Genomic DNA, 23,569 nt, shown 5'->3' on the forward strand with positions numbered 1-23,569 from the left:
AGGGGCCCAAGGACTTGGGCCATCTTGTACTGCTTTCCCCTGCCACAGCAGAGAGGTAGGTTGGAAGAGGAACAGCCAGGCCTAGAACTGCTGCCCATATGAGATGCCAGCGTGACAGGTGCAGGATTAACCTACTGTACCACGGCGCTGGCCCCCAGAGTATGTACATCTAAGAGAATATATTCATTCTACAAAGAGAGTTGAGGGTGCTACAAAGAGAGCCTGAAGCAGATCATAGAAAACACAATTTCTCTGAAGCTTGTTTTATTTTAAATATTCATAGGGATTTTGTTATTACTGCACAATAAACATGCAAATATATTCATGCTTTGTATTTCTCAAGTGAGAAAAACTGATGCTGCAGAAATATGGGTAACTTTATCCTGTGTGGCGCCCAACTGCTAGTTACACTCAGCTGAAAAATAAATTACATTGTACTACTTAAAGAATTCTTATCACCATCATCAGCACAAATTAATCTTTTAAAACTACCCATGTCTGTGGCATTTGTTCTACAGGTTGGCCCATTGTTGCACTTTGCAAGCAAGTCTTAAGTTCCAAACAAATCAGTGTACTTCCATTTCTTGTAATGCACTCTTTAAGTCTCTCACACTTCATGATCAAGTAACTAACAAGGCAGCGCTATTCATGAAGTCACAAAGTGTAATCTGGAAACCCTCCAGTCCCTCTTCAAGGAGGTGACTCAGATTTACTGAAGTACAGATTCAACTTATGTATGAAAGGTATTAGAGAAGCTTGCGTCTGCAGGACCTGATGAGGAATCCTTTTGTAAACTGCATAATTAAGCTATTATTAAAATATCCCTGTCTTCAGATTCAGCCAGTCTATATTTTAATACTATGACAAATCTATGAGATAAGTTAACTTTGTCAGAGTATGGAATTCAAAGAAGTTTCTAAGATTGCATAACTGGTGGGCTCAGAGTCTTTCAGCTTATCCTTAGTTCACAGGAATAGAGAGTGCAAAGCCAAGATAAACTGACTTGGGGATTTTTTAAATTCTATCTCAATTATGATTTATATAATGGATTAATAAACCTCAACACCGAGTAAAGGAAGGCATTTGAATATTTCACTAACAGAGTAACTATAAGTTCATGCTACTGAATTGTCATCTCCACTGCCTTTCACTGTGGGAAGAACCGACCAAGTGTACCCACAAAAATAGCTTTGGGTCACATTCTTTGAGTCTTCCTCTGTAGCAGAGAAATGTGTGGGAAAAGGCTGGCATTCTAACACAGGGATATGCATCATTTTTTTCCTGGTTGGGATTCCAGCGCCTCCACAAATGGCCTCTTGACAAAGGTGAATTTTGTCCTCAGCAAAATACAAACAAGAAAACCACTGTCACTACCTGGAATTACTGCGAAGATAGAGAAAATGCGTATTACAGCACTAGTAGCACACTGCTTGAGGGAGTGAATGGGTGGCTCAGAAACGTTTTGATTTTTTTTTTTTTACTACTGATCACTCAGAATTAGGGGATAAAATAAACTCTATAAATGCAGTTTAAAATTGATTACAGAAATTCTGAAATAAAATGTGATTTCCTGAAAACAATAAAATTAATTTTAGCTGGGTATCTTGACCATGGAAGGTTTTCAATCATAGGAAAAAATTACAAACAGTTAAGAAAAAAATGATAGATAAAACAGTAGAAGATGGCCCAAGTGCTTGGGCCCCTGCACCCATCTGGGAGACCCCTAGGGGGCTTGGGGCTCCTGGCTTCGGATTGGCTGTTGCGGCTAACTGGAGAGTGAACCAGCAGAAAGAAGACCTCTCTCGCCATGTCTGCTTCTCCTTCTCTCTGTGACTCTGACTTCAAATAATCTTTAAAAAGAAAAGCTTCAATGAGAGTACCTAATCCAAGAAAATATGAGATATCAAAGGATGGTTAAAAGACCACTTGATTCAAACCACATGTCTATCAGTGAATGGCTCAACATTTTTCTCCTTACTGCTTTTGATGAAATTTAAACAATGTGTTACAGACATCAGATTTACTTTTAAGTTCATACGTGGAAGGCTCTAAAATTATTTTTCCACTTTTGAATGTTTTCCATTTACAACATGTTCTTTCTTTTGGTAGGTACGATGGTTTGTCTTCTGTATCAGTTGAGATAGACTATAAAACCTAGATGTCTTGGGGCAGGCATTTAGCTTGGTGGTTAAGACACTGGGTGGGACACCAGCATCCCACCTCAGAGTACCTGGATCTAGTATCTGGCTCCAGCTTCCTAATGATGCAGACCCTGGGAGGCCACCAGGATGGCTCAAGTACTTGGTTCCTGATGTCCATGTTAGAGATCCACACTGAATTCCTATTTCCCGCCCTGGCCTGTCCCACCACAGGCAAGGTAGGCCTTTGTGGAGGCAACCAGCAAATGGGTGCTATTTCTTTCTCTGCCTCTAACATCATAATGATTTAAAAACCCACTTAGCGACACACTGCTCTGTGTGTTGCCATGAAGGCATTCTGATGATATGGTTGACATGTGTAAGCAAACGATTTTACAGAATAATACCTGGTTTGTCAGGTTTCTCGACTGCACCATCAAATCCACCTGAGTGTCCAGCCTGCCTACTTGTCTTGCCAACTTCACACTTGCCAGTCCCTACTGCTGTGGGAACTCATTTCTTGAAATAGGTGTTTGTATCCATGTGAGTCTATCTTCTGTCTCTCTGGATAGCTCCAACAGCAGGAATCCATCACAAAAACACTTTTCATAGGTCATTAAGATGGTTATCATTTAAAAGTCTCAGTTGTTTCCTATTACAATCTTCTGAACTGAAATCAATCCATCATATATGGTATTCAGATAATTCAACCACACAAGTGTAGATTTCTCAGTACATGTAAAGTACTGTGAGATCTATAATACACACATACACACACACAAACACATACCTATTAAGTCAAGTGAAAGACTTCCTTTTAATTTGGAAACAATACACATGTACAATAGAGTATGATTTGGGGAGTGAACCAACGGAAGGAAGACCTTTCTGTCTGTCTCTCCCTCTCACTGTAACTCTACCTCTCAAATAAAAATAATAAAATCTTCAAAAAATTGAGCTTGTGCTCAGAAGTTCAAATGAATAGGCATTCTTCAAAATGCATTCAGAAAATTACAAGTAGCTCAGTCTTTTCCTATAGACAACACATTTTTTAAGGGTAAGATAAAGCAAACAGGAAGAGCACATGCATTTGCTTTCACTGTTTTTTTAAAGATTTATTCGTTTGTTTGAAAGGCAGATTTACAGAAAGGCAGAGAGAGAGAGAGGTCTTTCACTCCTTGGTTCACTCCCTAAATGGACACAGTAGCCAGAGCTGTGCTGATGCAAAGCTGGGAGGCAAGCAGTTCCTCCAGGTCTCCCATGTGGGTGCAGGGTCCCAAGGACATGGGCCATCCTCCACTGCTTTCCCAGGCCGCAGCAGAGAGCTGGATGGGAAGTGGAGCAGCCGGCACTCAAACCAGCACCTGTATGGGATGCCAGCACTGCAACTGGCAGCCTTACCTACTACACCACAATGCCACCTCCTGCTCTGACTTTCTTAAAAAGAACCTTTAATAACTGCTACATAATGTGCTTCTAGACATCCACTCAGTGCTCACTTAGATGGACGTGTTACTAAGTACTGATGAAATTTATTAAGTGACAAAATGCACCAGAAGGTTTATGTTAATAGAGGTCTCCTACATGATAACTATGGCATCTTCCTAGATACAGAAACAAATAACACTTTGTCTTTGAGTTGACAGAGTTTTTGGATGAGAATTTTGGGTTCAGAAGACATTGTCTATTTCATAAAATTTTAGAAACAAAATTAAACACACCATTCAAAATCAAAATAAGGGACAATGGCACTTCCCTTACAGATGCATAGTGATCACCTGGACCTTTGTACTGGATTGGAGGAAGTTGATGCACAACAGCCACCTTTTTAATTTTTTTTATTTTTTAAAAACTTACAAAAATAATTTTAGATTATAGCTTATTTTTAAAAACTTTATAACTTTTCCAATAGCAGCTCCTCCTATGTTGGAAAAGTTACATAGTATTAGACAAAATGTAAAAAAAAATAATAGAACATCACGGGACCTCATGGTATATCATTTATATTTCACAACAGAATTTTGTACCAGCACAAAAACCAAAATTGATTTGTAAAACTGATGAGCACATTTATAGTAACTAGCATGAATTCAGACAAAATTAAGTCTGTCATCTTTCCCTTATTTTATGAAAAAGTGATCTGATATGGGAGTATAAGAGATTCAGCTATAATTTATTCTAGATTAAAGCATTTTAATTCTGCTCTGACAGCCATCAATAAGCCAGGGAAATATATTATAAACAGAGTTATTTATGGAGGCTAGTATTGTAAGCTAGGGTATATTTTTTCAAGTTATCCATTAGTGGACTGTGAGAACAATTTTGTGGGACAAGAGCTGAATTTAAAAAACTACAGAGGCTAGTGCTGTGGCTTAGTGGTCTAAGCCTTCACTTGTGGCACCAGCATTCCCTATGGGCTGGGGTTCACATCCTGACTGCTCTTCTTCCAATCCAGCTCTCTGCTTACAGCCTGCCAAGGCAGTAGAGGATGGTCTAATGCTTGTACCCCTGTACCCACTTCAGAGACCCAGAAAAAGGTTTTAGCTCCTGGCTTCACATTGGTGTGCCACTCTGCCCATTGTGGCCACTTGGGGAATGATTCAGTGGATCCAAGATCTGTCTCTCCTTTTGTGACTCTGCCTTTTAATAAATAAAAATCTTAAGAACTCTGGGCTGGCGCTGTGATACCAACATAGAGGTTCTATGAATTCCTGAAGGCATGGAGACAAAGGATTAAAAGGTCTTTTCAGTGATTTATGGCAGAAAACTTCCCTGGTTTGGAGAAGGAAAAGGATATCCAAGTTCTGGAAGCATATAGAACTTCTAACAGACATGACCAGAAAAAGTCGTCACCACTACACACTGTAATCAAACTAATCACAGTAAAACATAAAAAGATTCTAAAATGCCCAAGAGAGAAATGCCAGATTACTTTCAGAGAAATCTCCAAATAAACTCACAGCAGACTTCTGATCAGACTAGGACAGACTAGGACAGAATGGCGAGGTATAGTCCAAGTCTTAAGAGAAAAAAAAGTCACCCCAGAATATTATACCCTGCAAAGCTCTCATTTATGAATGAAGCTGAAATAAAATCTTCTATAACAAACAGAAATTGAAAGAATTTGTCACCAGCTGTCCAGCCCTACGAAAGGTGCTTTTAAGGAGCACATTTTTAAGGCTGTGCTGCACACAGAAACACAGAACCTTGGTCATCACTACCAAGGAAGTTAGAGGAAGCAAATCTTTCAGTAAAAGTTCAAAGGAAATTCAAAGTTAAATTAGGAGTATTTTTGGAAAAATGGTAGGGCAAAGTCATTACTTGTCAGTAGTCACCTTGAATGTAAATAGCCTCAGCTCTCCAGTTAAAAGACACAAACTGGCTGAATGGGATCAAAATTAAGTTATACTTGCTGCCTACAAGAAACACATCTCACCAACAAAGATGCATGCACACTGAAAGTGAAAGGTTGTAAAGATATTCCATGCCAACAGAAATCAAAAGAGCTGGTGTAGCCATCTCAATATCAGTCAAAATAGACTTTAACACAAAAACTGTTAAAAGAGACAAAGGAGGCAATTATATAAAGATTAAGGGATTAATTCAATGGGAAGATGTAACTAAACATTTATGCACCTACCTACAGGGCACCTGGCTATTTAAAAGAAATGTTAGGTAATTTAAAGGGAGACTTCGACTCCAATAAAAATGTACTGGGGGACTTTAATACTCCAATTTCAGCAGTGGACAGATCAATCAGATAGAAAATCAACAGGGAAATATCAGATTTAATCAACACTATAAACCAGTATGGACCTAGCAGATATATACAGAACTTTTCATCCTACAGTTGCAGAATACATATTTTCAGCAGTACATGGAACTTTCTCTAGGACTGGCCGCATACTAGGCCATAAAGCAAGTCTCAGCAAATTAAAAAAAAAATTGAAATCATACCACGCATCTTCTCAGACCATACTGAACTAGGAATCAGCAACTCTGGAATTCCTAGAGCACATGCAAACACATGGAGACTGAACAACATCCTCCTGAATAAACAGCGGGTCATAAAAGAAATCAAACATTTCTGGAAACAAGTGAAGATGACAACACAACATATCAAAACTCATGGGATACAGCAAAAGCAGTCTTAAGGGGAAAGTTTATAGTAATAGGTGTCTATATCAAGAAATTGGAAAAGCATCAAAATAATTGAGCTATCAATGCATCTCAAGGATCTAGAAAAACAAAAGCAAGCCAAATCCTTAATTAGGAAGAGAAATGACATAATTAAAATTAGAGAAGATATCAACAAAAGTGAATAAAAATACAAAAGAGCAGCAAAACAAAAAGCTGGATTTTAGAGAAATTTAACAAAATAGACACACCATTGCCCTACCTAACCAAAAAAAGGAGAAAGACGACCCAAATCAATAAAATTAGAGATGAAAAAGGAAATGTAACAGCAATTACCACAGAAATAAAAATAATCATCAGAAACTACTACAAAGAGCACTATACCAATAAACTTGGAAACCTAGAAGAAATGGACAGATTCCTGGACATAGAACCTACCGAAATTGAGCCATGAAGACATAGAAAACCAAAACAGACCCATAATCAAGAAAGAAATTGAATCAGTAATAAAGGACCTCCCAACAATGAAAAGCCCAGTACTGCATGGCTTCACTGCTGAAATCAGACATTTTTTTTTAAGTTTTTAAAAAGATTCATTTATTTATTTGAAAGGCAGAGTTACAAATAGAGAAAGACAGGAGTAGAGAGAGAGACAGTAGCGAGGAGGGAGAGGGGGAGAGAGAGACAGAGAGATATCCTCTGTCCACTGGTTCAGTCCCCAAATGGCTGCAACTTCCAGAGCTGGGCCAGGCCCAATCCAGGATCCAACAACCTACTACGGTTCTCCCTTGTGTGTGCAGGGGCCCAAGCACATGGGCCGTCAGCCACTGCTGTACCCGGGTGCACCAGAAGGGAGCTGGGTCAGTAGTGCAGCAGCCGGGACTTAAACTGGTGCCCCCATGGGAAGCCGGCACTAAAGGCAGCTGCTTTACCCACTACTTCACAGTGCTGGCACCAAAATTCTACCAGACATGTAATTAAGTTATTCAAAACAATTGAAAGAGAGGGGATTCTCCCAAATTCTTTCTATGAAGCCAGTATCACCTTAATATCTGAACCTAAAAAAGATGCAACAGCGAAAGAGAATTACAGACCAATTTCCCTGATGAATGGACATAAAAATACTCAAGAAAATTCTAGCCAGTCGAATCCAAGAACACATCAGAAAGACTATCCACCCACAGTGGGATTTATCCCTGATATGCAGTGATGGTTCAACATTTGCAGGTCAATCAGTGTGACACATCACATTAGCAAACTGCTGAACAAAAAACAAGATTATCTCAATAGATGCTGAGAAAGTATTTGAAAAAATACAGCACACTTTCATGATCAAAACTCTTAAGCAAATTGGGTATAGAAGGAACATTCCTTCACACAATCAAAGAAATTTACTGACAGACTTACGGCCATTGTCACATAGAATGGGGAAAAGTTGGAAGCATTCCCACTGAGATCCAGTACGACACAGGGATCCCCACACTCACCATGGCTATTCAGTATAGTCCTAGAGTGTTAGTTAGAACCATTAGGCAAGATAAAGAAATCAAAGGGATAAAAATTGGTAAGGAGGGACTCAAACTATCCCTATTTGCAGATGACATGATTATATTAATAGGGCACCCAAAAGACTCCAATAATAGACTACTGGAACTCAGAAGAGTTTGGTAAAGTAGCAGGATATAAAGTCAATAAAGAAAAATCAATAGCCTTAGTATATAGGCAATGCCATGGCTGAGAAAGAACTTCTAAGACCAATCCCATTCACAATAGCTACCAAAATAATCAAAGGCCTTGGAATAAATTTAAGCAAGGATGCCAATGTACTCTATGATTAGAATTAGAAAACTTTAAAGAAAGAGATAAAAATGGAAAAATCCGCCATGTTCATGGATTAGAAGAATCAATATCCTCAAAATGTCCATTCCTCAAAAAGCAATTTACAGATTCAATGTGATACCATGAAAATACCAAAGAGATTCTTCTCAGCTGTAGGAAAAATGATGCTGAAACTCATATGGAGCAACAGGAGACCTCGAATAGCTAAAGCAATTGTATACAACCAAAACAAAGCCAAAGGCATCACAATACTACATTTCAAGACATAGTACAAGGCAGTTATAATCAAAACAGCGTGGTACATGTACATAAACAGATGGATAGACCAATGGAACAAAATAGAAATACCAGAAATCAATACAAACATCTTCAACCAACTTATATTTAACCAAGGAGCCAAAACCAATTCCTGGAACAAGGACAATCTATTAAACAAATGGTGCAGAAGTATGAAGCACGTCTCCTACCTTAAACCTTAAACAAAAATACATACACCATGGATTAAAGATCTAAATCTACAACCCAAAACCATAAAATTATTAGAGAACAATGGAGAAACCCTGCAAGACATTGGTACATGCAAAGAGTTCTTGGAAAAGACCCCACAGGCACAGACAGTCAAAGTCAAAATTAACAAATGGGATTACTTCAAAAAACACTCAGAAAAGTGATTAAGCAGCTGACACAATGGGATAAATTATCTGCAAATTATGCAGTTCATAAAGGATTAATACCCAGAATCTACAAAGGGATCAAGAAGCTGCACAAGAGAAAAACAACCCAGTTAAGAAATGGGCCAAGGACTTAAACAGACATTTTGCCAAAGAGGAAATCCAAATGGCTAACAGACACATGAAAAAAATGCTCAGGATGACTAGCAGTCAGGGAAATGCAAATCAAAACCACAATGAGCTTTCACCTCACCCAGGCTAGAATGGCTTTCATACAGAAATCAACAAACAACAAATGGAGGCAATGATGTAGGGATAAATGTACCTTAATCCAATGTTGGTGGGAATGTAATCTGGTAAAACCAATATGATAGATAGTTTGGAGATACCTCAAAAATCTGAATATCATCCTACCATATGACCCAGCCATCCCACTCTTCAGGATTTATTCAACAGATATGAAATCAGCAAATAATAGTGTTATCTGCACCTCCATGTTTATTGCTGCTCTGTTTAGGTTGATTCTATGTCTTAGTTATGATAAAGGTCCATCAGCAGAAGAATAGATAAAGAAATTCTGGGATATGTACTCTAGGGAATACTACCCAGTAGGAAAAATAAATGAAATCATGTCATTTGAAACAAAATGGATTAGTGTGAAAAGAATCATGGCGAAAAAAGCCAGTGCCAAAGGGACAAATAGCACATGTTCTCCCCGATCTGTGACAATACAGCTCCTAAAAGGAAACCTGTAGAAATGAAATTGACACTATGAGAATCAGTGACTTGAACAGTCTTCATCATGATTGTCAAGGAACAGTTTATTATTATTATTATTTTTTGCTATTTTCTTTTTCTGTTTAATACCACTGGTTGAACTCTTAACACAGAATGGTTCATATATGTTTAAATCCAGTTGAAAATAGATCCCAGTAAAAAATAAGAGTGGGAGTAAGTGAGGGAGGAGATGTACAGTTCGGTACACATTCCCATGGACTTAACCCCAAGAGTAAAGCTAAAAACTTGCCATGGGACTCCAAGTCCCATTATGCTGGGTGGTACTAATGTCATCTTCAAGTGATCATAGTAAGTTTGTAATTGATCATATAGATAGGATTATATGTCAAAGGGATCACATAAATAAGACATAGTGTCTGATAATAACAACAGATAGAATTAAAAAGGAGGGAATGTTCCAACTTGGGAAGCATCCACCCAGAACTACAGAATGACAAATGCTCTAAATAGCACTCTTACCTCAGAATCAGCCCTTAAGGCATTTTGCCCATGAGAGCATTTCAGTTTTGGAAAGTAAAGACACTGGCAAAAAGTGATCTATATGAAGGATCTCTGTGCGTGAGAGCCAGTGTAAAGAAGGGACCATCAAAGTAGGAGATACTTTACTCTAAAGGGAAGCAAGAACTTCCATTTTGCTTATGGCCTTGTCTAAATACTGACGGAGTTTGTGGACTCAAAAGGCTTCCATAGCCTTGGAAACTCATGACAAGAGCCTTGGGGCCAGCGCCGTGGATCAATAGGCTAATCCTCCGCCTAGCGGTGCCGGCACGCCGGGTTCTAGTCCCGGTTGGGGCGCCGGATTCTGTCCCGGTTGCCCCTCTTCCAGGCCAGCTCTCTGCTGTGGCCAGGGAGTGCAGTGGAGGATGGCCCAAGTGCTTGGGCCCTGCACCCCAGGGGAGACCAGGAGAAGCACCTGGCTCCTGCCTTCGGATCAGCGTGGTGCGCCGGCCGCAGCGCGCTGGTCGTGGTGGCCATTGGAGGGTGAACCAACGGCAAAGGAAGACCTTTCTCTCTGTCTCTCTCTCTCACTATCCATTCTGCCTGTCAAAAAATAAAAAAATAAATAAAAAAATAAAACAAATAAGTGAATACAAACATTTAACATTTTGCTCTAGAACATGCTTGGAATTACAGCAGCCATGCAGTGCCATCAGTACTACATACTATGCACAGGAAGAGCTATGCAAATTTATAAAAGTAGCTCTTACACTAGCCAGAGAGGTTCTAATGTGTCTCTGTATCACTGAAAGCTTCCAGTGGTCATCTGAGTGCAATTCTGTCTCACGTTACTGCTTCTAGAGAATGCAGTATTAGAAGTGAATGAGAGCACCATGAACCACGTCACCATTCTCTGTTCCTTTCCTGGAACAGAGACAGGTCCTAACAAAACACTTTCAAGATTTTATGCAAAGATCTTAGCAAAGTGTCAGGAAAGCTGGGTGCAGATCCCGTGTATTGTGTACATTCCCCCTCTGTTACTGGAGGCGGATAAGAAGAAAGCAGTTTCCCTGGTGGGGTCCTGCTTGAACAGTGTCAGGAGTTCACTGTGCTATGGTACAGGACCTGACCTGTGCTCTACTGACCTTGCCACGTGGTTGATCACAGGGGCGAAGTTGGTTGGCCCGTACAGCTGCACAGATTTCAGACTCCTGTAGTACGCCTCCATCACCCCCTCGATGCCATCACAGTAGGGGTTTTGAGGGTTCCCATTCTGTGGAAAGTCACAGCAAAACAAAACATGGTGAAATACTGTAGTCCCTCTGAAGACCAGCTAAAGAGGATGGTTAGAAACACAGACACATGTAAAGGCATTGTGTACCAACAGGTGTTTGTGGGTTTCTAACAGATAAGAAATTATGTGATCCACATTGGAATATGCAGCGATCCGAAACACACTCAGTCATCAAGGAAATGCAAATCAAAACCACAGTGAGACACCATGTTGCTCCTGTTGAATGGCTATTACCAAAATGAGAAAAGATATTGGTGGTGGGAATGTAAATCATCACGGCCATTGTGGCAAGCAGCACAGAGGGCCCCGGTTATGTGGCAGTCCCACAGTGGGTACATGCCCAAGAAAACGACAGCAGCCTGTGCAAGAGGCAGCTGCACTGCTCACAGCAGCCAAGAAATGGGAGCAAACTCTCTGCCCACCAACTGATGAATGGATAAAGAAAATGTGGCGGTGCAAACACACGTGGAATAGCATTTGCCCAAGAACCAGAATGAAGGCCTGTGAATCTGCAGCAACACGGATGGAAGTGCAGGTCTTTTATTATTATTATTTTATTTTATTTTTTATTTTTTGACAGGCAGAGTGGACAGTGAGAGAGAGAGACAGAGAGAAAGGTCTTCCTTTGCCGTTGGTTCACCCTCCAATGGCCGCCGCGGCCGGAGCCGGCGCACTGCGCTGATCCGATGTCAGGAGCCAGGTACTTCTCCTGGTCTCCCATGGGGTGCAGGGCCCAGGGACTTGGGCCATCCTCCACTGGAAGTGCAGGTCTTTATGTGAAGTGAAGGAAGCCAGGCACAGAAATCCAGTGCCTTGTGCTTTCACTCGCACAAATGCTGATCTCGGCAAAGTTGAGAGGAATATGGTGGTACTCAGAGAATGGAATGGGCAAGAAAGGTTACGAAAGGCTACTTAAGAGGTACCAAATTACAATTAGGAAGGAGTAAGAGTGTCAAGTCTTACTGCTTAGTGTACACACACACACATACACCTCCTCCCATATATCCTGATGATATAGGTAAATAGATAGTGATAATGTACTATGTATTTTCCTAAATATTGAACTAGAGAAAAGGATTCTGGATGTTTTCACCATAAAGAAAAGCTGGAAATTTGAGGACTCAGATGTGCTTATCCTGACTGGACATCACACAATATATACCTGATGCTCAAAAATATGTAGTTTTTATGATGTAATTAACATTTCAAAAATTCAAGATAGCTGCTTCAAGAATTAGGCAAGATTTTTAATGATTGTAAAAAAGGCTGAATACCATAACATTTTAAATTTAATAATGTCTTAATTTTACATAGGTTTGAGTACATGTAGAGGTGAATATAAAAAAAAAAACCTGAAAAGTGGAAAAGCAAAGTATTTACATTAGTTTTCTCTCTCTGCTTAGATAACTAGCAGCTCTCAGCTCATTCCTTAACCTATTCTGTGTATCTGCAGTTTCTCTGTAGTGATCATCTAGTGACATCAGAAAAATAATGCCTCAGGTTCAAATTTTAGCAGGTTGAAGGGAAAACGTAAAATATCTTCCATGAACGCATTTCAGGCCTGAGCTGATAACCCTAACTAGAGCAGGTTCTGAGGGAAACAAAAAGCATCAAGACAAGTGACAGGGAAAGACCAAAGAAACACATCCTTGTTGTTCCAGCGAGACAGATCTCGCTATGGAGGGGCTCCTCTTCTGGGGACAGCACTAAGACAGGAAAACTTAAACCTAGGCACCTCACCCAGCTTTCTCATAGGCTCGGTCATCGCGAGGTCTGATTCCCTCCGTCCAGGTTTCATAAAGAACATAGATCAGAAAGGCCGTTCGTTACATGTTGCAAATTAACTGTCTCTGAAGTTAAACCCATTTGTGCTATAGCTTAACATGATGCACATTTATTATCTGACACGGTTCTGGGGGTGTCAGGAATCCAGGAGCAGCTTCCCAGGGTCAATTTTGAACAGGACCTTTCATGAGGCCGCAGCCAAGAAGCTGCCCTGGGCTGCAGTGCCCCCCCCTCCCCACCCCGCCCCAAGCTGGATGGGGGACGGAGGATCTGGTACAGGAAGTTCACTTACACTGTGAACTCTCTCTGCCTGAGAACTCTCACAACATGGCTGCCAACGAGCTCCTGGAGCAAGGACATGTCCCAGTGCCTTTCATGAACCGGTCTAAGGCTGCATACTCTCACTTCCACTGAAGTCTGCTACTGTTTGCTAACTTAATATTCCAGTTGGTTCACAGTCAAGACAAGGAAACTAGCTTCCATTAGTGGACGAGGCAGCATATGAAACATTTCATGAATCTATTTTAAAACACCAGTAACAGGCCGGCGCCGTGGCTCAATAGGCTAATCCTCCACCTTGCGGCGCCGGCACACCGGGTTCTAGTCCCGGTCGGGGCACCGGATTCTGTCCCGGTTGCCCCTCTTCCAGGCCAGCTCTCTGCTATGGCCAGGGAGTGCAGTGGAGGATGGCCCAGGTGCTTGGGCCCTGCACCCCATGGGAGACCAGGAAAAGCACCTGGATCCTGGCTCCTGCCATCGGATCAGCGCGGTGCGCCGGCTGCAGCGGCGGCCATTGGAGGGTGAACCAACGGCAAAGGAAGACCTTTCTCTCTCTGTCTCTCTCTCTCACTGTCCACTCTGCCTGTCAAAAATAAAAAAAAAAAAAAAAAAAAAAAAAACATCAGTAACAATAGCTACATTTAAATACAGCCATTTTAGGGGCCGGTACTGTGGCACAGCAGGTTAAAGCCCTGGCCTGAAGACCCGGTATCCCTTATGGGTGCTGGTTCTAGTCCCGCTGCTCCACTTCTGATCCAGCTCTCTGCTGTTGCCTCAGAAAGCAACAGAAGATGGCCCAAGTCATTGGGCCCCTGCACCCACGTGGGAGACCTGGAGGAAGCTCCTGGCTCCTGGCTTCGGATCACTGCAGCTCCAGCCATTGCGGCCATCTGGGGAGTGAACCAGTGGATAGGAGACCTCTCTCTGTGTCTCTACCTCTCTCTGTAACTGTATCTTTCAAATAAATAAAATAAATCTTTTAATACAGCCATGTTAGCATGTATGTTTTTATCTGTGGAATCACAGTAATTGGTACTTTATAACTACAGTTTGCTGAATTCTGCTATATCAAGTTTCATAGGAAAATATTTACATACAGAGAACTTAAAAAATTTTGTGGAAATGCAATCAATGTATAAGCTTATTTTGGTCAAAATTTTTGAAATACTCACATAGCTTTTTTATAATATTCATTTTCTTGGACTTTTTGAAGACTCACATATACCATCTAGGTTCTCAAAATAATCTTTCAGAGGCAAAGTACTACCGTTATTCCTACATTACACCTAAGCAATGGAGGTAAAGTACTACACTGACTCCTACTTTGCAGCCAAGCAATGGAGATAAAGTACTACTGTCATTCCTACTTTACAGTTAAACAATGGAGGTAAAGTACTACCGTTATTCCTACTTTACAGCCAAGCAGTGGAGACAGGGAAAGTTTTGATCCTGTGCCGAGGGTCACACTGCAGAAATGGGAAAGCGAGGACGTGAACTCTGGCGTGTCAATTCCAGGGCTCTATCTGGGATCTACCTTCTGAGCCACACTGGGAAACCCTCAGCACACAAGGTGGGGGATCCCAGAAACTGAGCCGGATGTCACTGATTAGATGACGATTTATTCCCCTATTTTCCTTTTCATTAAGTTTTGTCTTCAAATATTTTTATTAATTAACCCTCATGCAATTTCTTAAGGCATAAAAATAATGACATCTTTACATTACAAAACTGGTTCTGTAAGCTGACAAAATGTAACATTTAATATTTGGCACTAAAGCAGTTGAAGGTTGGATTTGATGTTAATGTGAGCTGACCTACTTAAGCTTCTTTTAAATAAAATTTTATGGTGCTCTTTTCCCTTGATAAGGTAGGAAGCTAATTAAAATTAAAACCTATTACTGATTTTGGGCATACAGAATGTATTAAATATCTTCCTTAAGGGGACAAGTGGAAACTAGGATGATGAGTCTGAGCTACTTTCTGATCAGCATTACAACATTTTGACTGGGGGATTAGTTTCTATTTCTAGGAGGCTACATATTTCCTCAATTCCTGTGGAACCAAGATGCCGGCAGGGCCACCACTTCTCTCTGTTGTGGCAGAAATATAACTACTGTGCATTCCAGTCATCCTTTGGAATGTTTGAAGCACCGAGTCTGAATCAGTCCTAAATCAAGAGTAAGTTGCTCCAAGTTTTTTTTAGCTGTCTTAGATGATAAGAATAATTCATATGTAAAACTGTTTCTTCAGTTTCCTGTAAGCTTTCTATTCTACTGGGATTGTTCTATTTATTTTACAGTTACTAAACTGAAGTTTCTCTCCCAATGCCAAAGTTGCAATAAATTATAAAAAAAGACTTTTAAGATCTGTTTAAAAACTAATTTCTTGAAATCACTATGCAAGCAATCAATGTAGACTTATAAAAACAAATTAAAATGAATTTATAGGTATCTGACATACACTTAAAATTGGAATACTTTGGTTTTTTTTAACTTTTATTTAATAAATATAAATTTCCAAAGTACAGCTTTTGGATTACAGTGGCATTTCCCCCCCTGTAACTTCCCTCCCACTCACAACACTCCCATCTCCTGCTCCCTCTCCAATCCCATTCACATCAAGATACATTTTCAATTACCTTTATATACAGAAGATAAATTTAGTATATATTAAGTAAAGATTTCATCAGTTTACACTCACACAGAAACACAAAGTGTAAAGTACTGTTTGATTACTAGCTATACCATTGATTCACATAGTACAACACATTAAGGACAGAGATCCCACATGAGGAGTAAGTGCACAGTGACTCCTGTTGTCAATTTAACAATTGACACTTGTTTATGGCATCAGTAATCACCCTAGGCTCTTGTCATAAGTTGCCAAGGCTATGGAAGCCTCTTGAGTTCACCAACTCTGATCTCATTTAGACAAGGCCTTAGTCAAAGTGGAAGTTCTCTCCTCCCTTGAGAGAAAGGTACCTCCTTCTTTGATGGCCCCATTCTTTCTACTGGGATCTCACTCACAGAGATCTTTCATTTAGGTATTTTATTTATTTATTTATTTTTTGCCACAGCGTCTTGGCTTTCCATGACTTAAACACTCTCATGGACTTTTTAGCTGGATCCGAATGACTTAAGGGCTGATTCTGAGGCCAGAGTGCTGTTTAAGACATCTGCCATTCTGTGGGTCTGCTGTGTATCCCACTTCCCATGTTGGATCGTTCTCTCCCTTTTTGATTTTATCAGTTAGTATTAGCAAATACTAGTCTTGTTTATGTGATCTCTTTGAGTCTTAATCATATCATTATGATCAATTACGAACTGAAACTGATCACTTTGACTAGTAGATGCCCTTGATACATGCCACCTTGATGGGATTGAATTGGAATCCCCAGGTACATTTATAACTACCATTTGGGGGCATGTCTGATTGAGCATGTGCCAAACTGTACATCTCCTCCCTCTCTTATTCTCACTCTTATATTTAACAGGGATCACTTTTCAGTTCAACTTAAATACCTAAGAATAATTGTGTGTTAATTAAAGAGTTCAAACCATAGTATTAAGTAGAACAAAAAAAATACTAAAAGGGATAAGCTAGTAAGTTGTTCCTTGACAGTCAGGACAAGGGCTGATCAAGTCATTGTTTCCCATAGTGTCCATTTCACTTCAACAGGTTTCCTTTTTGGTGCTTGGTTAGTTGTCACTGATCAGGGAGAACATATATTTGTCCCTTTGGGACTGGCTTATTTCATTCAGCATGATGTTTTCCAGATGCCACCATTTTGTTGCAAATGACCCAATTTCAATGTTTTTTTTTTTCTTTTTTACTAATGTATAGTATTCTATAGAGTACATATCCCATAATTTCTTTATCCAGTCTTCTGTTGATGGGCTTTTAGGTTGGTTCCAGGTCTTAGCTATTGTGAATTGATCTGCAATAAACATTAAGGTGCAGACAGCTCTTTTATTTACCAATTTAATTTCCCCTGGGTAAATTCCAAGGAGTGGGATGGCTGGGTTGTATGGTAGGGTTGTAATCAGTTTTCTGAGGAATCTCCAGACTGACTTCCATAGTGGCTTTACCAGTTTGCATTCCCACCAACAGTGGGTTAGTGTCCCTTTTTCCCCACATCCTCGATGGCATCTGTTGCTGGTAGATTTTTGTATGTGAACCATTCTAACTGGGGTGAGGTGAAACCTCATTGTGGTTTTGAGTTGCATTTCCCTGATGGCTAGTGATCCTGAACATTTTTTCATGTGTCTGTTGGCCATTTGGATTTGCTTGTTTGAAAAATGTCTATTGAGGTCCTTGGCCCATCTCTTAAGTGGGTTGTTTGTTTTGTGGTTGTGGAGTTTCTAGATCAATTTGTATATTCTGGTTATTAACCCTTTAACTGTTGCATAGTTTGCAAATATTTTTTCTTATTCTGTCGGTTGCCTCTTCACTTTCCAGACTGTTTCTTGTGTAGTACAGAAACTTTTCAATTTGATGTCATCCCAATAGTTAATTTTGGCTTTGACTGCCTGTGTCACTGGGATCTTTTCCAAGAAGTGTTTGCCTGTGCCTCTGTCTTGCAGGATTTCTTTGATGTTCTCTAATAATTTGATGGTGTCGGGTCATAGATTTAGATCTTTAATCCATGTTGAGTGGATTTTTGTGTAAGGTGTAAGGTAGGGGTCTTGCTTCATGCTTCTGCACATGGAAATCCAGTTTTCCCAGCACCACTTGTTGAATACACTGTCCTTGCTCCAGGAATTGGTTTTAGATTCTTGATCAAATATAAGTTGGCTGTAGATGTTTGGATTGATTTCTGGTGTTTCTATTCTGTTCCATTGCTCTACCCATCTGTTTCTATCCCAGTACCATGCTGTTTTGATTATAACTGGCCTGTAGGATGTCGTAAAATCTGGTATTGTGATACCTCTAGCTTTGTTTTTGCTGTACAAGATTGCTTTAGCTATTCGAGGTCTCCTTTGTCTCCATATGAATTTCAGCATCATTTTTTCCAGATCTGAGAGAACGTCTTTGGTATTTTGATTGGTATCGCATTGAATCTATAACTTGCTTTTGGGAGAATGCACATTTTGATGATATTGATTCTTCCAATCCATGAGCATGGAAGATTTTTCTATTTTTTGGTGTCCTCTTCTATTTCTTTAAGATTTTGTAATTCTCATCATAGAGATCTTTGATGTCCTTTTAAAGTTTATTCCAAAGTATTTGATTGTTTGTGTAGCTATTGTGAATGCGGTTGATCTTATAAGTTCTTTCTCAGCTGTGGCATTGCCTATGTATACAAAGGCTGTTGATTTTTGTGCATTGATTTTATATGCTTCTACTTTGCCAAACTCTTCTATGAGTTCCAATAGTCTCTTAATAGAGTTCTTTGGGTCCCCTAAATAAAGAATCATATCATCTGCAAAGAAGGGATAGTTTGACTTCTTCCCTTCCAATTTGTATCCCTTTAATTTCTTTCTCTTGCCTAATAGCTCTGGCTAAAACTTCCAGAACTATATTGAAAAGCAGTGGTGAGAGTGGGCATCCCTGTCTGGTACCAGATCTCAGTGGAAATGCTTCCAACTTTTCCCCCTTCAATGAGAAGCTGGCCGTGGGTTTTTCCATAAATTGCGTTTATTGTATTGAGGAATGTTTCTTCTATACCCAGTTTGCTTAGAGTTTTCATCATGAAAGGGTGTTGAATTTTATCGAATGCTTTCTCTGCATCTATTGAGATAATCATATGGTTTTTCTTCTGCAGTTTGTTAATGTGTTGTATCACATTGATTGATTTGCGCACACTGAACCATCCCTGCATGCCAGGGATAAATCCCACTTTGGGTGGATGATCTTTCTGATGTGTTGTTGCATTCTATTGGTGAGAATCTTATTGACGATTTTTTGTGTCTATGTTCATCAGCGATATTGGTCTGTAATTTTCTTTCGATGCTGCATCTTTCTCCAGCTTAGGAATTAAGGTGATGCTGGCTTCATAGAAAGAATTTGGGAAGATTCCCTCTTTCTCGATCATTCTGAATAGTTTGAGAAGAATTGGAGTCAGTTCTTCTTTAAATGTCTGGTAGAATTCAGCAGTGAATCCATCTGGTCTTGGGCTTTTCTTTGTTGGGAGGGCCTTTATTACTGTTTTAGTTTCTATCTCTGTTAAGGGTCTGTTTAGGCTTTCTATGTCTTCATGGTTCAATTTCGGTAGGTTGTATGTGTTCAGGAATCTATCCATTTCTGATAGATTTCCCTGTTTGCTGGCATACAACTCTTTTTAGTAATTTCTGATGACTATTTCTGTGGTGTCTGTTGTTACATTCCCTTATTCATCTCTGATTTTATTGATATGGGTCTTGTCTTTTTTATTTAGTTGGGCCAATTGTGGGTCAATTTTGTTTATTTTTTCGAAAATCCAGCTCTTAGGTTGGCTGATCTTTTATAATATTTTTTATTCAATTCTGTTGATTTCTTCTCTGAATTTAATTATTTCTCTTCTCCTACTAGATTTGGGTCTGGTTTGCTGCAGTTTTTCTGTGCCCTTCAGATGCACTGATAGCTCAACCTCTTGGTGCCTTTCTAATTTCTTGATGTAGCCACCTATTGCTATAAACTTTCATCTTAACCCTGATTTTGCTGTATCCCATAAGTTTTGGTATGTTTTGTTATCCTCATTTACTTCCAGAAATCTTTTGATTTCTATTTTGATTTCTCCTATGACCCAATGTGCATTCAGGAGCATGTTGTTCAGTCTCCATGTGTTCACATATGCTCTAAGGATTCCTGAGTTGCTAATTTCCAACTTCATTCCACTGTGGTCTGAGAAGCTGCATGGTATGATTCTAATTCTTTTGAATTTGCTGAGACTTGCTTTATGGCCTAGTATGTGGTCAATCCTAGAGTAGGTTCTATGTACTGCAGAGAAATAATGTGAATTCTTTAAATGTAGGATGAATAGTTCTGTAGATATCTGTTAGATCCATTTGGGCTATAGTGTCGATTCAATCTGCTGTTTCCTTGTTGATCTTCTGTCCGGTTGATCTGTCTATTGCTGAAAGTGGAGTATTGAACTCCCCCAGTACTATTGTATTGGAATCTAAATCTCCCTTTAAGTCCCTTAACATATTTTCAATAAACTGGTGCCCTGTAATTAGGTGCATATACATTTATAATAGTTACATCTTCCAGTTGAATTGATCCCTTAATCATTATATAGTGTCCCTCTTTGCCTCAACAGTTTTTGTGGTAAAGTTTATTTTGTCTGATGTTAACATGGCTGTGCCAGCTGTTTTTTGATTTCTGTTGGCATGGAATATCTTTTTCCAACCTTTCACTTTCAGTCTGCATGATTCTTTGTTGGAAAGCTGTGTTTCTTGTAAGCAGCAAATAGATGGGTTTCGTTCCTTAATCCATTCAACAGTCTATGTCTTTTAACTGGGGAGTTGAGGCCATTAACATTCAGTATGACTGTTGATAAGTAGTAACTTTACCCTGACATTTTCCCAAAGATATTTCTAATATATGCTTTGAACTTCCTGAGATCTTTTACTGGGAGGTTTTCTTCCTTTACCTTCTTCAATTCTGATGGCCGTGTTTCTGTGTTTCTGTGTGTAACACATCTTTAAGCATCTTTTGCAGGGCTGGATGAGTGGTGAAAAATTCTTTCAATTTCTGTTTGCTATGAAAGGTCTTTATTTCAGCTTCATTCACAAATGAGAGCTTTGCAGGATATAATATTCTGGGCTGGCAGTTTTTCCCAATAATACCTGTGCTATATCTCACCATTCCCTCCTAGCCTGTAGGGTTTCTGATGAGAAGTCTGCTGTGAGTCTAATTGGAGATCCTCCGAGAGTAATATGGCATTTCTCTCTTGCACATTTTAGAATCTTTGTTTCACTCTGGTGAGTTTGATTACAACGTGTCGTGGTGAGGATCTCTTTTGGTCATGTTTATTAGGGGTTCTATGAGCTCCTGTACTAGGATGTCTCTGTCCTTCTCCAATCCCAGAAAGTTCTCTGCTAGTATCTCACTAAAAAACCCTTCTAATCCTTTCTCTCTCCATGCCTTCAGGAACTCCTAGAGCCCGAATGTTGGTTTTTTTAATAGTATCCTATAGATTCCCAACAATATTTTTTAGTTTTCTAATTTCCTTTTCTTTTCTTGGTTTGACTGTATATTTTGCTGTGCTCTGTCTTCTAAGTCCGATATTCTCTCTTCTATCTCACTGATTCTGTTTTTAAGGCTCTCAAATGCGTTTGTCATTTGTTCCATTGAATCCATCATTTCATTTTGATTTCTCTTCAATATCACAATTTCATGTTCTACTAGATTCGATTCTTCATTTCATTGATTCCTCCTTAAGATTTCATTTTCATGACAGAGATTTTTTATCCTGTCCAGTATGGATTTCTGAAGTTCATTAATTTGTTTTTGAGAACTTCTAAATGTTCTTATCATAAATGTTTTGAAATCTGTATCTTGCACTTCTTCTATTGCATATCTTCGTAATCTTGTATTGGAGTGTCATGTTGATCTGGGGGCGTCATAATGTCTTCCTTGTTCCTGTTTCCTCGGTTTCTGCATTTGTTGTTTGGCATTGTGGAGATATTCTTTGGTTTCTTTTTATTTCCCTTGCTGTGGTGGCTTTTCTTCTTATACTATGACTCTAGATTATGTGGACTATCTCTAGAGGCTTGTGGTGGGTGAGGCCAGAGAGCTCTGTTCAGTTCTGTTCTTCAGGGCTAAGGGTGTGTCAAAGGTGACACACCCAGGTTTGGTGTGGTAAATTCTCTCTCTCTCTCTCTAATTCAGAAGGGAAGTAATTCTGCTCAGCTCAGCTCTTCTCCTTGAAGGAAATCAGTGCCTAATCACTTGCCCCAGTGGATATATTATTCGTCTTCTCTATCCCAAGGACCAAACAAGGGATCTGTGTATTCCTCAGTGTAAGCTTGGATTCCCCTGCAGTGTCTGCCAATGGGTTGCCAAGGTTACCGAGTTTGTGGCGTTTCCCACCAAGAATACGTCTCAGGCACACTGTGAGTTCGCCCACACACCCTCAGTTGTTTTTTTTTTTTTTTTCCAAGTCCCAGTTCATAAGCTCCACACATTCACTAGGTCTTAACCTCCTGTTATTTCTCCCCACCAGAGCCAGGTTTTTCTGCTTGCCTGGGGGTATGCTCAGCCCTAAGCTGGCACAGCTGTTACATATGTCCAAAATGATCCCTGCTGTAATGTTTTCCCCACCTTTGTAAGGTGAGTGGAGAGAGATTCGTGTCCATATTGGTGCCTTTTATTTTTTTTTCTCTCTTCTAGTTAGGTTGGTGAACTTTCCCCCATGTGGCTTCAAGCCTCGTTCCCTCTAGACTCTTCCTGCCGCTTTTCCCCCAGTGTCTCCAGCTACTGAAGTTTTGCCTCACCTCCCTTTTTATTTTTATTTTTTTTTTTTTGACAGGCAGAGTGGACAGTGGGAGAGAGAGACAGAGAGAAAGGTCTTCGTTTTTGCTGTTTTTGCCGTTGGTTCACCCTCCAATGGCCGCTGTGGCCAGCGCATTGCGATCAGCGCACCGCACTGATCAGATGGCAGGAGCCAGGTAGTTACCCTGGTCTCCCATGGGGTGCAGGGCCCAAGCACTTGGGCCATCCTCCACTGCACTCCCGGGCCACAGCAGAGAGCTGGCCTGGAAGAGGGGCAACCGGGACAGAATCTGGTGCCCCGACTGGGCCTAGAACCCAGTGTGCCAGCGCTGCAAGGCGGAGGATTAGCCTAGTGAGCCGCGGCGCTGGCCGCCTCACCTCCCTTTCCAGTGCTGGTGCATAGACTTGGTGGCTGGGGTCCCGAGCTGTGGGTGCCCGTGCCCTCCACATAGGTCCACCATGTCCCACTAGTTCCCGAAGAGTTTCCTCTGCAGTTTTTTTCCTGACTCTTCCCTGAGACTACAGTATCTCCACTTTTTTTTTTTTTTAATAATTTTTTGACAGGCAGAGTGGACAGTGAGAGAGAGAGAGACAGAGAGAAAGGTCTTCCTTTTGCTGTTGGTTCACCCTCCAATGGCTGCCGCAGCCGGCGCACTGTGCTGATCTGATGGCAGGAGCCAGGTGCTTCTCCTGGTCTCCCATGGGGTGCAGGGCCCAAGCACTTGGGCCATCCTCCACTGCACTCTCTGGCCACAGCAGAGAGCTGGCCTGGA

At 40.4% G+C, this 23,569-nt stretch overlaps 1 protein-coding gene across 3 annotated transcripts in view; it reads right to left on the reverse strand.

Annotated features, from left to right (window-relative positions):
* Positions 1-23,569, reverse strand: part of CPNE8 (copine 8) — a 260,377-nt gene that overhangs the window by 18,313 nt on the left and 218,495 nt on the right. For all 3 annotated transcript variants that reach the window (XM_051850927.3, XM_002712675.6, XM_070049629.2), the window contains exon 16: positions 11,167-11,294. In XM_051850927.3, the coding sequence (XP_051706887.3) occupies positions 11,167-11,294 (128 nt within the window). The remainder of the gene's footprint in view (positions 1-11,166; positions 11,295-23,569) is intronic.

Source organism: Oryctolagus cuniculus, chromosome 9, assembly GCF_051225735.1.
Source record: "Oryctolagus cuniculus isolate XC-2025 breed Fujian yellow rabbit chromosome 9, ASM5122573v1, whole genome shotgun sequence".
NCBI classification, from domain to species: Eukaryota; Metazoa; Chordata; class Mammalia; order Lagomorpha; family Leporidae; genus Oryctolagus; species Oryctolagus cuniculus.